The sequence below is a fragment of the Vulpes lagopus genome, chromosome 3, assembly GCF_018345385.1.
Source record: "Vulpes lagopus strain Blue_001 chromosome 3, ASM1834538v1, whole genome shotgun sequence".
In the NCBI taxonomy this organism is placed as follows: domain Eukaryota; kingdom Metazoa; phylum Chordata; class Mammalia; order Carnivora; family Canidae; genus Vulpes; species Vulpes lagopus.
Genome location: NC_054826.1, coordinates 103288840 through 103301864, shown reverse-complemented (window position 1 = coordinate 103301864; position 13025 = coordinate 103288840). Strand labels below are relative to the sequence as shown.

At 55.4% G+C, this 13025-nt stretch overlaps 1 protein-coding gene across 3 annotated transcripts in view; it reads right to left on the bottom strand.

The window, feature by feature from the left end:
• Positions 1-1537: 1537 nt before the first annotated feature.
• Positions 1538-13025, bottom strand: part of CARD11 (caspase recruitment domain family member 11) — a 115255-nt gene continuing 103767 nt past the window's right edge. For all 3 annotated transcript variants that reach the window (XM_041746996.1, XM_041746995.1, XM_041746997.1), the window contains 5 exons: positions 12554-12689; positions 11273-11452; positions 6602-6726; positions 5018-5133; positions 1538-3244 (listed from right to left, as the gene is read on the bottom strand). In XM_041746996.1, coding sequence (XP_041602930.1) covers positions 3040-3244; positions 5018-5133; positions 6602-6726; positions 11273-11452; positions 12554-12689 — 762 coding nt within the window. In that variant the 3' untranslated portion in view covers positions 1538-3039. The remainder of the gene's footprint in view (positions 3245-5017; positions 5134-6601; positions 6727-11272; positions 11453-12553; positions 12690-13025) is intronic.

Here is a 13025-nt window from a genome sequence, read left to right as displayed (position 1 = left end):
TGCAGTGTCTCCCCAGAAAAGTGTAGATCTACACATACAACGCGATTTCCGGGGCTCCGAGCTGTGTGGCTGGTGTCCTTGGAGGTAGCCCAAGCATTCATCACTAGTGTTATCAGCCTGGCACAGGCTCCCTTCCAGAGCCTGGGCCCCGGGCTCCAGGTGCGGGCAGCCAGCCCCAGTGTGCATCTCGGGCACCTCCCCGAGCCCTGGGCCGGCTCCACAGGGAAATCACGGCTTGCAGACTCTGGTGCGATCGCTCGAGCCGCAGCCGGGCTTTGCAGACAGCTCTGGCACTCTCTGCGGTCGCCCAGCCCCAGGCAGGCCCCGCTTTCCTTCCCAGGCAGCCTCGGAGCTGCCCACAGCTGGGCTGCTGGCGGCTGACAAATCAGAGCCCGGAGCTCCGGCAGATGATGTCAGGGGGCTTCTTTGAAAGCTCTCTGCTCACGTGGACCGATTCCCCGGGGTGCCAAACCCCAGCCTCCTGCTGACTTCATGGTTCCATCCGGGGACTGACCCAGAACACAGAAACTCAATCCTGACCTTCTTTCCTCCAGCCCCATCTTATTAGCATACGCACGGCCCCACAGCCCTGCATTCTGGAGCCTGGTGAGAATGACTTGGGGTGGGAGGAGGGCAGGACTGGGGGTGGGGGGAAAGAACCCACAGGAAATTTTTTTCAGGTCTCTCTCCCCCCGTGTGGTTTCTTGTCTCCTCCCATCCCTCAAGTTACATGCAATTCACGAGTTTGGTTATTCTGCACAAGCCTGAGAATCTGAAGTTAGATAAATATAAATAAATCAGCAGACCTTTCACTCTGGAGCCCTCTTGCAATCACATCTGCCCCCTTGGCTCTAAGTACTTTACGAGGAAGCACACGGGGTCTGAGTGGTGAGCCACGATTGCCTCGGCTTGGGGAAGATTTACTGTTCAATGTAAAGCTCAACCAAGATGGAAGCAGAAGGCCTTCCAGCTCCCACAGCGCCTCTCAAGGTGGGTGGCTTATCCGGCCCTAAATAACCATAGCTGGGCTTCCCGAAGCATGGCCCCTCCAGACCTAGCACATTCAGCTTGATTCTGGGGGCTGTTTCAGAAAATAAAAAGCATCACTAACTGGCTCTTGGGAGAATGCCTTTTGTTTTTAAGGCACCGCTCTCCCTGGCAAACTGGGATCTCAGTGTTGTAGGGACGATTTGTCATCACAGAGGGATGAGGGGACCAGGACCCCCACCGCGGACCCCCCGCCCCTGACCTCCCTGAGCTTTGTGGTGCTCATTTGACTTCTCAGGGTCAAAATGCTGCAGGATCCACAGCGTTTGTTTTTTAGACTGAGATATTTATCAAAAGCTTGTGTACTCGTTATTCGTATCTTGAATATGTGGCAAAAACCTGGCAGATCAACTCATGCCCACGGTATTTAAGACCAAGGGCTGTTCCTGCATCTGTTAGGAATTGCTTCAAGCTATAACCAAAGACTGAAATAACAGCCATTGAACACAAGATAAAAATTTATTTCTGTCTTATGCAAACAAAACCCGAGTGTAGTCCTGGGCTCCAACACACCATCTGTAACTCGGACTCCTTTTCTCTTTCTGCTCCACCATCTTCTGTGCAGTTTCCATTCTCAAGGTCACCTCAAGATCCAGTATGACTGCTACAGCTCCAGCCATCACATCTGTATTCCAGGCAGGACACTAGAGGAAGGGCTGTTTGTCTGCTTTGTCTTTCCTCCAAACCTTGTCACCTTACATTTTCTTGATTACCCTAGGTGCAAGGGAGGCTGGGATATGTGGTCTTTTAGCCGTACATAGTTTCCCAGAATAAAACAGGATTCTGTTGGTAAGGAAGGGAGTGTGGGTATTGGGTTGTCAACAAGCAATTGCTCTTATAGTTCCCATGAACCCACAGACCTGGAATTGAAGCCCAGCCTGCCACCTACCCGGTTATGAATATTCAGTATGGTGGCCTGCTTTGGCCACACCCTGTTGGGTCCATACTTGGAAAATCTGCATTAAGGGGTCGAGGAGGAGAGTAGCTCTAGAACCCATAGGGCCTTTGCTATCTGTTGGGGAGGGAAGCACAGCTCTCCTGCACATACCCACACCCCTCCAGCTCCTGGGCAGTGGGAGCACACCCCACAAAGACCCCTACCCGCTGAAACGGAAGATGAAGTAAGGCTGCATGTATGAACGTAATGTGCAGAGATGCAGAGAGGCTGTGCAGGGGGAGCTGACTAAGGGGCCCTGGCCTCAGAGCTGGAGTTGGAGAGGTAGGGGCTCCCAAGTAGCCTGTGGAAGGACAGGCCCTTCCCAGAGTGGCTTGATAGCTTGTCACCCAAATCAGGACATATCTTAGCCAAAGAGGGGGCTGCCAGGAATTGCACCCAAAACCCCGGTACAAATCAGGTCTGTCCTGGGTAAGCAGGGATGTACGGCCTCCCTGCCTGCACCCCTATGCACAATTCAGGGCCTGACTTAAGCTTTCCAGAAGTGGTTTGCAGGTTACAGTGGCGGCAAGAGTGGAATGCCTCTGCAAATGATGAAATAATATGAATTTTTTAAAAAAGGCTGAAAACAAGGAAATGTCTTCATTTTAATGCAAGAAAAATAATAGCATGGCACGTTTCCCCTTCCGCCCCAACTGGGGAACGTGTATTTGGAGCGTCCCAAGGGCTGGTGGGTGCCCTGGCGTTCAGGTCCCTGCCCCACGGGTAGCACCCCTGTTCCATGCGTTACATTCATCCGCTGCTCAGGCTTCCGCGGGGCCGCTGGCCTCGGGCCTGGCATCGTGTCCATCATGGGGCCCGGCCTCCCTGCTGACTCCATAGGGCAGGACCACTCGGCCAGGTCAGCCCTGGGGTGGGGGGGCCCTAAACCTGTCCCGCTCCCACCTGAGTGTCCACCCGCTCAGCTGCGTCTGCCCCGGGGCTCCCTGGCGGGGGAGCCCCCTGACCGGGTGGACAGAGGCCTCTCCTCGCCCCCACGGCACTGGCCGCTGGGGTCCGGACACCCCCCGGGGCTGCGCTCAGACTCGGGGCCCGCCTCACAGCTGGTCCTCGTCCACCCAGACGGTCTTGCGCTGTTCCTCACTGATCTTGTCTTTGAGGACCCGGAGCAGCTCCTCCACGCTGCCCCACATGTCGGCCTCCACCGTGGCGTACAGGCAGGGCAGGGCCTCCAGCTCCTTCTCCTTCAGCCGGCACAGCCGCAGGAATTCCTCCTCCGTCTCCGGCCGGGGCAGCATCTTCCTGTGGACAGGGGTGGGGGGACACGGGGGCTGTGGGAGCCGCGTGGGAGCCCAGGCGCGGGGAGACTTGGGGTGGGGGCTGGGAGGGCGCTGTGCCACCTGACCCCTGCCCGCCCCACGGCTGTCACCTGCCACGCCGGGTCTCCATGGTGCCCACCGCCTTCCAGCACAGGGCTGTGCGGCGGGCGGGGCGGGGGGGAACCCTGCTACTCTGGTCACTTGTGGAAATCCAAAGAGGTGGGACTTAAAAAAAATCTTTTATTTGGTTTACTTTTTTTTTTTTTAATTCTTCCATTTTCAGGGCTAGCTGATGGGGCAGGGGAGCTATTACCCTCCTTGGTCTTAATTGTGGTACAATGCATGTAAAAGTCCCCATCCTGACAGTCTTTAAGAGTACAGTTCAGTCATGGTAAGTTTATTCACCTCGTTGGGCCACTAACCTCTGGTACCTCTTCATCCTGTAAAACTGAAACCCATGCCGACAAACACGCTCATTCCCCATCCGCCATCCCTGGTCCCTAGCGCCACCATCTACTCTCTGTGAATCCATCTCCTCCAGGGGCCTCACGGATGCTGAATCATATGGTATTCGTCCTTCTGTGTCTGGCTGATTTCGCCGAGCCTCATCTCTTCAAGCTTCATCCAGGTGGCAGCAGGTGCCAGCATGTTCTTCCTTTCCAAGGCTGAGTCATAGTCCAGTGCATGGATGGACCACCTTCTGTTTGTCTGTCCATCCATTGATGGACACTTGGGCAGCTTCCGCCTTTGGACATTTGGGAATAAGGCTGCCTTGACTGTGGGTGAGCAGTTATCTTTTTGAGACGATGCTTTGGATTCTTCTGGGCAGATGTCCTGGGGTGGAACCGCTGGATCACACGGCCATTCTGTGCGGACCCTCTGTCTTCCACAGCGGCTGCGTGGTTTCACATTCCCGCCTGCGGTGCGCTAGGCTTCTCCCCATCCTCACCACCACATGGGCGTTTATGGGTTTTGGACAGCAGCCATCAGAATGCGTGTGCAGTGGTGGGGTGGGGAGTTTTGTCGTTTGCTCATTCATGGGTTTCCTGGTGCCAAGCACTTAAACAGGTGCCCAGTAAAGATCTGGTGAAAGAGGCAAGTGGCCTAACCTCTCTTCCTCTCCCTTGTAGCTGTCTATAGGAGAGGTGAGGTCAGGGATAGTGCCACGTAGTGGCCAGGCCCCAAACCCCACAGCCAACCTTGCAACAAACACCACAGGCTTGACCTTGAACACAGATTCAGACCTTTCCTTGCCACCTGCCAGATAGGATCTGGGTCTTGGCTCTTGCTCAGGGGTGGTCCCAACCACACAGCAGCTGGAGGGAGCCTTCTATGTCCTGTTGGATCATGTCCCTTGGTGTGGTCTGGACCCCTCAGCTGCAAGGTCACTGACCTCACACTGCCCACCACACCGCCTCTTGGAGCTGTCCCCACCCCAAAGTCTGGGTCCTTCTCTGCCATCACCTGCTTGGCCTGCCCTCACTGTTCTGGGGCTGCTCCCACATCAGCTTCCCTCCCCAGCCACCTGGGTCCTGCAGCTATCCCTCCCAGCACTTGTCCCCCCCCACCCCCCCGACATGTTCTGTGTGTGTTACTGTCTCCGTTGCTAGAGGTTGGAGGTCGTGGCTGCCTTGGACTGCAGTCAGGTCCTCAATGAGGACCCCCTAATGGGGTGAGCAGGGGGACCCCGCAGCCAGTGGTTCTCAGTGGGGACCCCAGAGGTGTGGCAGGGAGAGGAGAGGTCTCAGAGCCCTACCTAAACCTCTTGATGTTCTTCTCTGACACCCGAATGAAGAGCACGATGGGGTAAATCCTGGACTTGATCAAGTCTCTAGTGCAGCTGATCCCGGCCTCCAGAAGACAGTGTTTGTCCTGCAAGCACAGCAGTCAGTGGTCAGTAGCTCCTCCAGCCCCTCTGGGGAGCTGGGGCAGGGCCTGAGATGCAGGGCCAGGCTCTGCAGGTCAGGGACAGGGACGAGAGCCCCGAGTACCCCCAGCTGCACTGGGGAGAGACCCAAGGGGAAGCCCGACCTCTGTAGGACAAGCCCCTGATCGCGTGGACACCTGGTTCCACAGTGCTGCACACAGCGGTGGGCAGCGGCAGAGCCGAGGCTCCTAGCCTGAGGGGAGGCGGGCGGCATGAAGGGGTTTTAATCAAAATCAAAATCGGCTTCCAGAACACCTGCTGCTCCCCTCAGCTTACAAAGGCGTTCTTGGTACTGTCAAGGGTGGAAAACCCTCGAAAGGGGAGGTGGGACTGGACAGTCCTGGGAGCATCTGCAAGGGTTCTCGGGCACCCATGAGCTCATCCCTTCTGAAGCAGGACAATCTCTGTTTTGCTGGAAGTGTCACTTCAAAAACAAACCCCCCAAAGCCCAAATGCTCTGCATTGAAAGAGAAGGTCAATACAGGGAAGTGTGTGTGTTCCTAAGTGTGCAGCTCAGTGAATTTCCACACCCGGAACATGCCCTCGTCCCTGTGCTCCTTCTGGTCACCGCGCTCGCTGGCTCCCTGCTGGCGTGGCCACTGCCCAGACTCCTCACAGCACAGATCCACTGGGTGGCTTCCCCTCTCCAGGGACAACCATCTCAGCTCGGACCCCGCCCACTGTTGCCCTGTCCACTCCAATATCAGAATTCCCTATAGCTGCTGTGGCCCAGACTTGAAAACCAAACTAACTGCTCCAGGCTGGCTAACAGCTCTGCCCATGTGTTCATCTGTGTGAGTGACAATGTGGGGTGGCGGATGGGGGGTGTTGGGTGGCAGATGAGGAGCTCCAGTGGGCACCTGCTCTGCCTACCCACCCCAAGGTCACCCAGGAGAGCTGACCCCCCCAGGGGCTGGCCTGATAGCTTTGTTTTGGAAAGGTCCCAGAAGGAGAAAGAACTCATTGCTTGCGGCTCACAAGGATCCCGTTGTCTGGCTCCAGAAGACTCTCCTCCGTTGCGGCCGATAACCCTTCTGCCGCTCCATTTCCCCCATGACTCCTGTTGCCCATTCGCTCTCCCTGTCTCTCACCCTGATATATGTTCCCCCTGCCTCTGGCCCTTGTTCTTGCAACTAGGCACATGTACAGCCCTGAACGATGTGAATCAGAACACTAGTGCCAGGGAACCATCAGAAACAGAAGGTGGTTTCAAAATATAAATGTGCATGTTGGAGCCCAGAGAATGAGGGTATGTGGAGAGGTAACACGGAGCAGAAGGCAAAAGGAAAAGAAGGAGGCTTGCCCACAGGGAGGCGAGAGCAACTCTGCACCCCACCCTTGTCTATGGCTGAGGTGGCCCCACAAAGACAACCGGTGGTGTCACCTGATCCAGCCCCCTGCCTCCCACCTCACCTTGGCAGCCACAGCTTCGATGTTGGCAGGAACAATACATTCAAAAGTGTTGGGGTTCTTCTCTCGGGAGTAGATGATGGTCTCTGTCTTTTGCTTTCTGAGGAACTCGTCTCTGGTGACAACATCTGAGGACAGAAGGTCAGTCCTGAGGGCAGCACAAAACTCCCCTTTCTGGGCTCAACAAAACTCCATGTTGATCCCCTCCTGGCCATGTTTAAACAAACCGTAGCTCCTCTACTAGACTGTGAGGCTTCTCAAGGGTAGGGTCAAGGTCGCAGTTCTTTACACTTTCCACAGCAGCCCACAGAAGAGCTGGTTGGTAAATTCTCAGCATTAAGTTTCACTGGACAAAGTAGCTCAGGCACTTAGGTGCAGTACTGGTGATGAAGGGTTTCCTGCTTTACTCATCAATCCATCTATCTACCTCATCACCCATTCATCCATCCACCCATCCATTCATGCAACCATCCATCCATCCACCCATCTATCCTTCCCCATCCACACACACACCCATGCATCCAACCATTCATCTATCCATCCATCCATGCAACCATCTACCCATCCATCTAACCATTCATCCATCCACCCATCCATCTACCCATTCACCCCAACCATACATCCATCCCTCCATCCATCCATCTACTCATCTATCCATCCATTCACCCACCCATCTATCCCTCCACCCATCCACCCAGTCATCTACCCATCCACCATTCATCTGCCTATCTACCCATCCACCTACCCATCCATTCATCCATCCCCCCACTCCATCCCTCCATCCATCAAGCTAATTTTTATTGAAATTTAACATTTATTGAAAATCTACTAAGGGCCAGCCAGAATAAAAACACAGCTGTTCTTGTACTTGAGAACCTATGACCTAGCTGGGGAGAAAAATGTGGGATACAGAAGACAATGAAACAATTTAGTAGGTGCAGTGATGGGCTATTTATTGTGGCAGGAGTGAGGAAATGTGGAGGGAATAGGGGACAGGCAGGCTTCCTGGAGGAGGTATGTACTGGAGGCCCCACTCACTTGCTGGGTGACCCTGAACACATCTTTAATCTCTCTCTTTTTTTTAAGATTTTATTTATTCATGAGACACACACACACACACACACACACACACACAGAGAGAGAGAGAGAGAGAGAGAGGCAGAGACATAGGCAGAGGGAGAAGCAGGCTCCGTGCAGGAAGCCCGATGTGGGACTCGATCCCGAGTCTCCAGGGTCACACCCTGGGCCAAAGGCAGGCACTAAACTGCTAAGCCACCCAGGGATCCCAACATATCTTTAATCTCTTGACCTCAGGTTCTCCATTTATGAAAGGAGGAGGGTGGATTCAGCCTAGGCTAGCCGGGGAAGCCCACACTAGTCCTCAGTGTGCACTGGAAGTGAGTGGGAAGGGATCCGGGGAAGAGCCAGGAGGAAAGGAGCTGCAGTTGATTTCAGGGGAGGGAGGGAGCCTAGAGCGTCCACCCCACAAGGCCTACAGGCCCCCAAGGGGAAGACAGATCATGTTTGCAGAGTTTAGAGCAGCTGAGTGGGATTTCCTTTTTTTTTTTTTTAAGATTTTATTTATTTATTCATGAGACAGAGAGAATGAGAGAGAGAGAGAGAGAGAGAGGCAGAGACACAGGCAGAGGGAGAAGCAGGCATGTCCATGCAGGGAGCCCGACACGGAACCCAATCCCAGGTCTCCAGGATCATACCCTGGGCCGAAGGTGGCACTAAACCGCTGAGCCATCTGGGCTGCCCTGAGTGAGATTTCCTAATCAGGCTTTCTACCTAACCTCATATTGTCAGGGAGCCAGGTCAAAAATCCTTGGAACCCTAGGCAGGAGTAAAATCCTTTGCCCAGAGCCTCCCTGCAGGATGTGTGAGGCTCCCAGGGAGCCAAGCAGAGGAAGGGCATGAGGGTGCACATGCCTGAAAGGTTCCTGCACCTGAAGCTGGGCTATGGAGGGCTTTGGAAGTACTTGGACCCCGTGGAGAAGGGAGGTGGTTGCTGCAGTGGCTGCAGGAGCTGGCATTCAGCAAGCTGTGGAACTCATGTCTGTGCCCTGCCCACTCCACATGGGGGCTGAGAACCTGGAACCCATGGTACACTTGGTCCCAGGGTGGGCTCTGCCCATCTGTGAGCTTCAAACCTGTACAAGAAGGGGCCACCATTATCCTGGTTTTATAGGCAAGGAAACAGGTTGATAACTTACCCCAAATAAACAGCTAGGGGGTGGGCAGGGGTAGACCAGAGCTGGAAGCCACTTGTCTCAAAGTACACGATCTTTCCCACCAACCATACTATTTGCTGAGGGCCTCCTAGGGGCCAGGGGCTGTAGAGGAGTAACACAGGGGGTGCGGCCTCTCACTACCCACGGAGCCGGGCATTCCGGGAGACCTCAGGTGCGTCGGTGCCAACATGCAGCAGAAGGCTGTGTGGGGAGCCATCTCTCAGGACTCAGCAGGTGAGTCTGCTTCTGCTCAGGTGTCATCCCACCCTGATGTTAGAGCTTACTGATAAACACAGGAGTGAACACATACAAAATGTGCATCCTGGCCAGGGGCTATTTGGAAAGCTCCATACTATGGGTTCCCAGCCCTGGCCCCTCACCAGAACCTTCAGGGGAGCTCTGCATAAAGGACTCCCAATGGATATGGCCCCCCTGCTCACAGGGATGTTAGCAGCAGCAGGAGCAATCACACAGATGAATCTCAGAAACATTATGTGGGGTGAAGGGAGCCAGGTATACGTGATTTCAAGCTACATGGCTCCATTTGTAGAAAAGTCTAGAAAATGCAAACTGATGTGTGATGGGAAGCTGTTCAACAGTGCCTGGGGCAGGGGGACGGAGGGGAGCTCAAGGGGGCACAATGTTCTGTCTCCTGGTTACGGCTGGGGTCACGGGGTGTAGACACCTGCCTGAACGCATTCAACCCCACACCCAAAATGGGAGTGGGTTGCTGAATGTGAATGGTGCCTTAGAGGGCACACTTAAAACCCTGACACCTCCACCTCATGTCCACCAGGATAACTACCATTAGGGCAAATGACAGGTGTTGGTGAGAGTGGGGACAAACTGGGCCCCTGTGTGTGCTTGTAGGAATGTGGAATGGTACAGCCTTGTTGCAGATGATGGTGGAAGTTTATTTTTTTTTAATTTTTTTAAAAATTTTATTTATTTATGATAGGCACACAGTGAGAGAGAGAGAAGCAGAGACATAGGCAGAGGGAGAAGCAGGCTCCATGCACCGGGAGCCCGACGTGGGATTTGATCCCGGGTCTCCAGGATCGCGCCCTGGGCCAAAGGCAGGCGCCAAACCGCTGCGCCACCCAGGGATCCCGATGGTGGAAGTTTAAAATAAAAACAAGGGATCCCTGGGTGGCGCAGCAGTTTAGCGCCTGCCTTTGGCCCGGGGCGCGATCCTGGAGACCCAGGATCGAATCCCACGTCAGGCTCCCGGTGCATGGAGCCTGCTTCTCCCTCTGCCTATGTCTCTGCCTCTCTCTCTCTCTCTCTCTCTCTCTCCGTGTGTGTGACTATCATAAATAAATAAGTAAATAAAAAAGGCTTCAGTATCCTACTATAGGATACTGTTAAAAAAAATAAAATAAAATAAAAACAAAACACAACTTCTAGAATCACCGCGTGAGCCAGCAATCCCGCTGCTAGGTCTATCCCCAAAAGAACTGTAAGTGGGCACTTGAAGAGATCCTTGCTCACCCGTGTTCATGGCAGCATTATTCACAATAGCCCAGAGGTGGAAGCACCCAACGTGTCCACAGACAGATGATGGATAAACACCGTGTGGCACACCCACGCCTTGGAATATCCACTTGGCCTTAACAAGGAAGGAAGTGCTGACACCTGCTACCACTGGGATGGACCTTGAGGACACTGTTGAGTGATAGAAGCCAGAGGCAAAGGGATAGACACCGTAGCCTGCACCCCCCCGCCGTGAGGTCCCCAGGGGAGCCCAATTTACAGGGGCGGACACTAGGTGGTGAGAGCCAGGGTCTGGGGTGAGGGATGAGTGTTTCACGGGAATAGAGTTTCGGTTGGGAAGACAAAAAAGTTCTGGAGATGAATGTGCTTGATACCCATGAACTGGATGCTTAGAAATGGTTAAAGTGGTGAATTTTATGTTATGTATATTTTACTATAACAACAACAAAACTACCCTCCTCTGGACACCTGACATTTGGTTGGTATGTGCGTCCCTGCACGTCCACTATTTCAATACAGATGATGCTGAGGATGATTCTAGTTTGCAGCTGAGACTGGGACGCAGCCTCCTGTGTGTAGGGTGTACGATCATGGTTCCTCCTAACCACATCAAGGGCATGGAAGCCCCAGCGATGGATGGCTTGGCTCTGACCAGAGTGGGGGCCAGAGTGGGGACCCCAGGTCATGTCTCCTAACTGACTATGTCCCCTTCGTCTTGAACCTTCAGTGTGAAAGGCAAAGGGAAGGCCAGCGTTCCCTGCTCTGGGGCCACAGTGAACTCAGCAAGGGCTGGCATGGCAACAGGGACCGAGACTCTCCCTCCCCATGCACACCAGGCCAGGAGGGAGTGTGGGTGGCCCTTCCTGCTCTCCTGCCCGGCCACCTGATCTGATGGAGGAGGAGGAGGAGGGCAGGCATGGGCTCCTGGCCGGCGGGGCACACTCACCTGGCTTACACATGGTGAACTCCATTGCACCCCCAGAGTTGAGCAGCTTCTGGACCAGAGCCTTGGCCAGCATGGTGGGTGTGAAGAGGACCGGCCGGCGGCGCTCGCAGTAGAAGGCACGCACCAGGCTGTAGGGGATCAGGCTGAGGTTCTTGCTGAGCTCACTCTCTGGGTCCAGCTCTGCAAGAGGACAGGAAAGGGCTGGCTGTGAGACCCCGGCCTGCCCGTCAGGGTGCAGGGCACGGATGTCCTGGGAGCCTGGCTGGTCCCAAGGAGCCTGCAGAAATTAAGACACCCCTTGGCCACCCAGGAATATTCACACAGTAACCCATGGGCCGGGCCCTGTTCTGGGAGCTGGGGCCAGGGAGGTGGTGGCGGCAGGTGATAGGTAAGCAGTATATAGCAAGCCCCACTGCTCACTCTGGGCAGTAGGGCTGAGCTCTCAAGGAGGGGGCTGGAGCGGGATGGACAGGGATGGGTTTTCTGAGGACAGTCAGGGCCTGGGGCTGGTGTTTAGACACGGAGCCAGGTGTGGAGAGCTGGAGCGAGGGCAGTGTGGGCAGAGGGGTGGGCGGGCAGGGGGTGAGAGAGGGGGTGGCAGGGGGTGAGAGAGGGGGTGGCAGGAGCTGATGGGGTGGCAGTAGGGGCCTAGGGCTTACTTTGGAAGCTCTGGGAAGCCACCAGGGCCAGAGGCAGGGAGTAATGTGGACTCCTTGCTGCCTTTTCAAGGCTGGTGTGTGGGGAGCAGAGCAGAGCCAGCCCCAGGCAGCTCCAGGAACTGCCTCCCCCAGGGACCAGCAGCCCCCTGACCTGGCTGTCGAAGGGCCAGTCTGGAGAGGAGCCCAGCACCTCTGACCATTGGTGCCCGGGCCAGCCTGGCCCCATGAGGACAGCGGGAGGGCTGGCTTGCCACCAGCAGGGGACTATACACCCAGTGACCCCTGGCGGGCTTGATAAATGGCAAGAAGCACGCTGTGGGGAGAAAAATCAATAAGTGAACACTTCACAGCAAACAGCTCCAATTAACACGGGCATCTGGGCTCAAACCAACTGCAGCGAGTGTTCGTTAGGGGTGAGCCTGGCGGGACGCCACCCCGCAAGGCTGTGTCTCCCAGCCGAGGCCAGGCAGGTCCCCTGGCAGCTCCTCCCAGGCCGGGACCCCTCTTTGGAGGGAGTGGGTGTTCCAGCTACTCCAGTGGGGACCCATGTGACCTGCACAGCCCCCCCTGCAGCCTCCCAGCCAGGAGGAGGTGGGGAGGGGCCAGGCCATCAGCGCCATACCTTCCTGCTTCTCAGTCAAGAGCTTGGTGGTGTCCAGTGACGACCGGGCCAGGCTCCCCAGCGGGCTCCCCGAGACTATACGGACTCGCTCGTTGCTGTTCATCCTCTTATATTTGTTCTCAGACCTGCTGACGAACTAGAGGACAGAGCGAGAGCTTTTGCTTCTAACCACACAGAGCTGCCTCTCAACCCAGACACAGACAGACCTCTGATTAGACCCCAGCTCTGCCCCTGGGGGGCCGACTCAGTCCCCTCCCCTGGCCCCCTGCAAACACAGGAGGCACCTAGCAGGCTGAGAGGGTCCTCTGGCTGTTTGGGGAATCATTAGTAGGTAAGCAAGCAAACAAATGGCGACTCTCCTCCCTAACCATGCTTGAAGCCTGTTGAGGGGTGGTGTGGGTGGGGTGCATGGGGCGGCCTGGTCCGGATAGGCCCTCAACAAGTCCCTCTGGTAATCCCATGTGCATTCCTG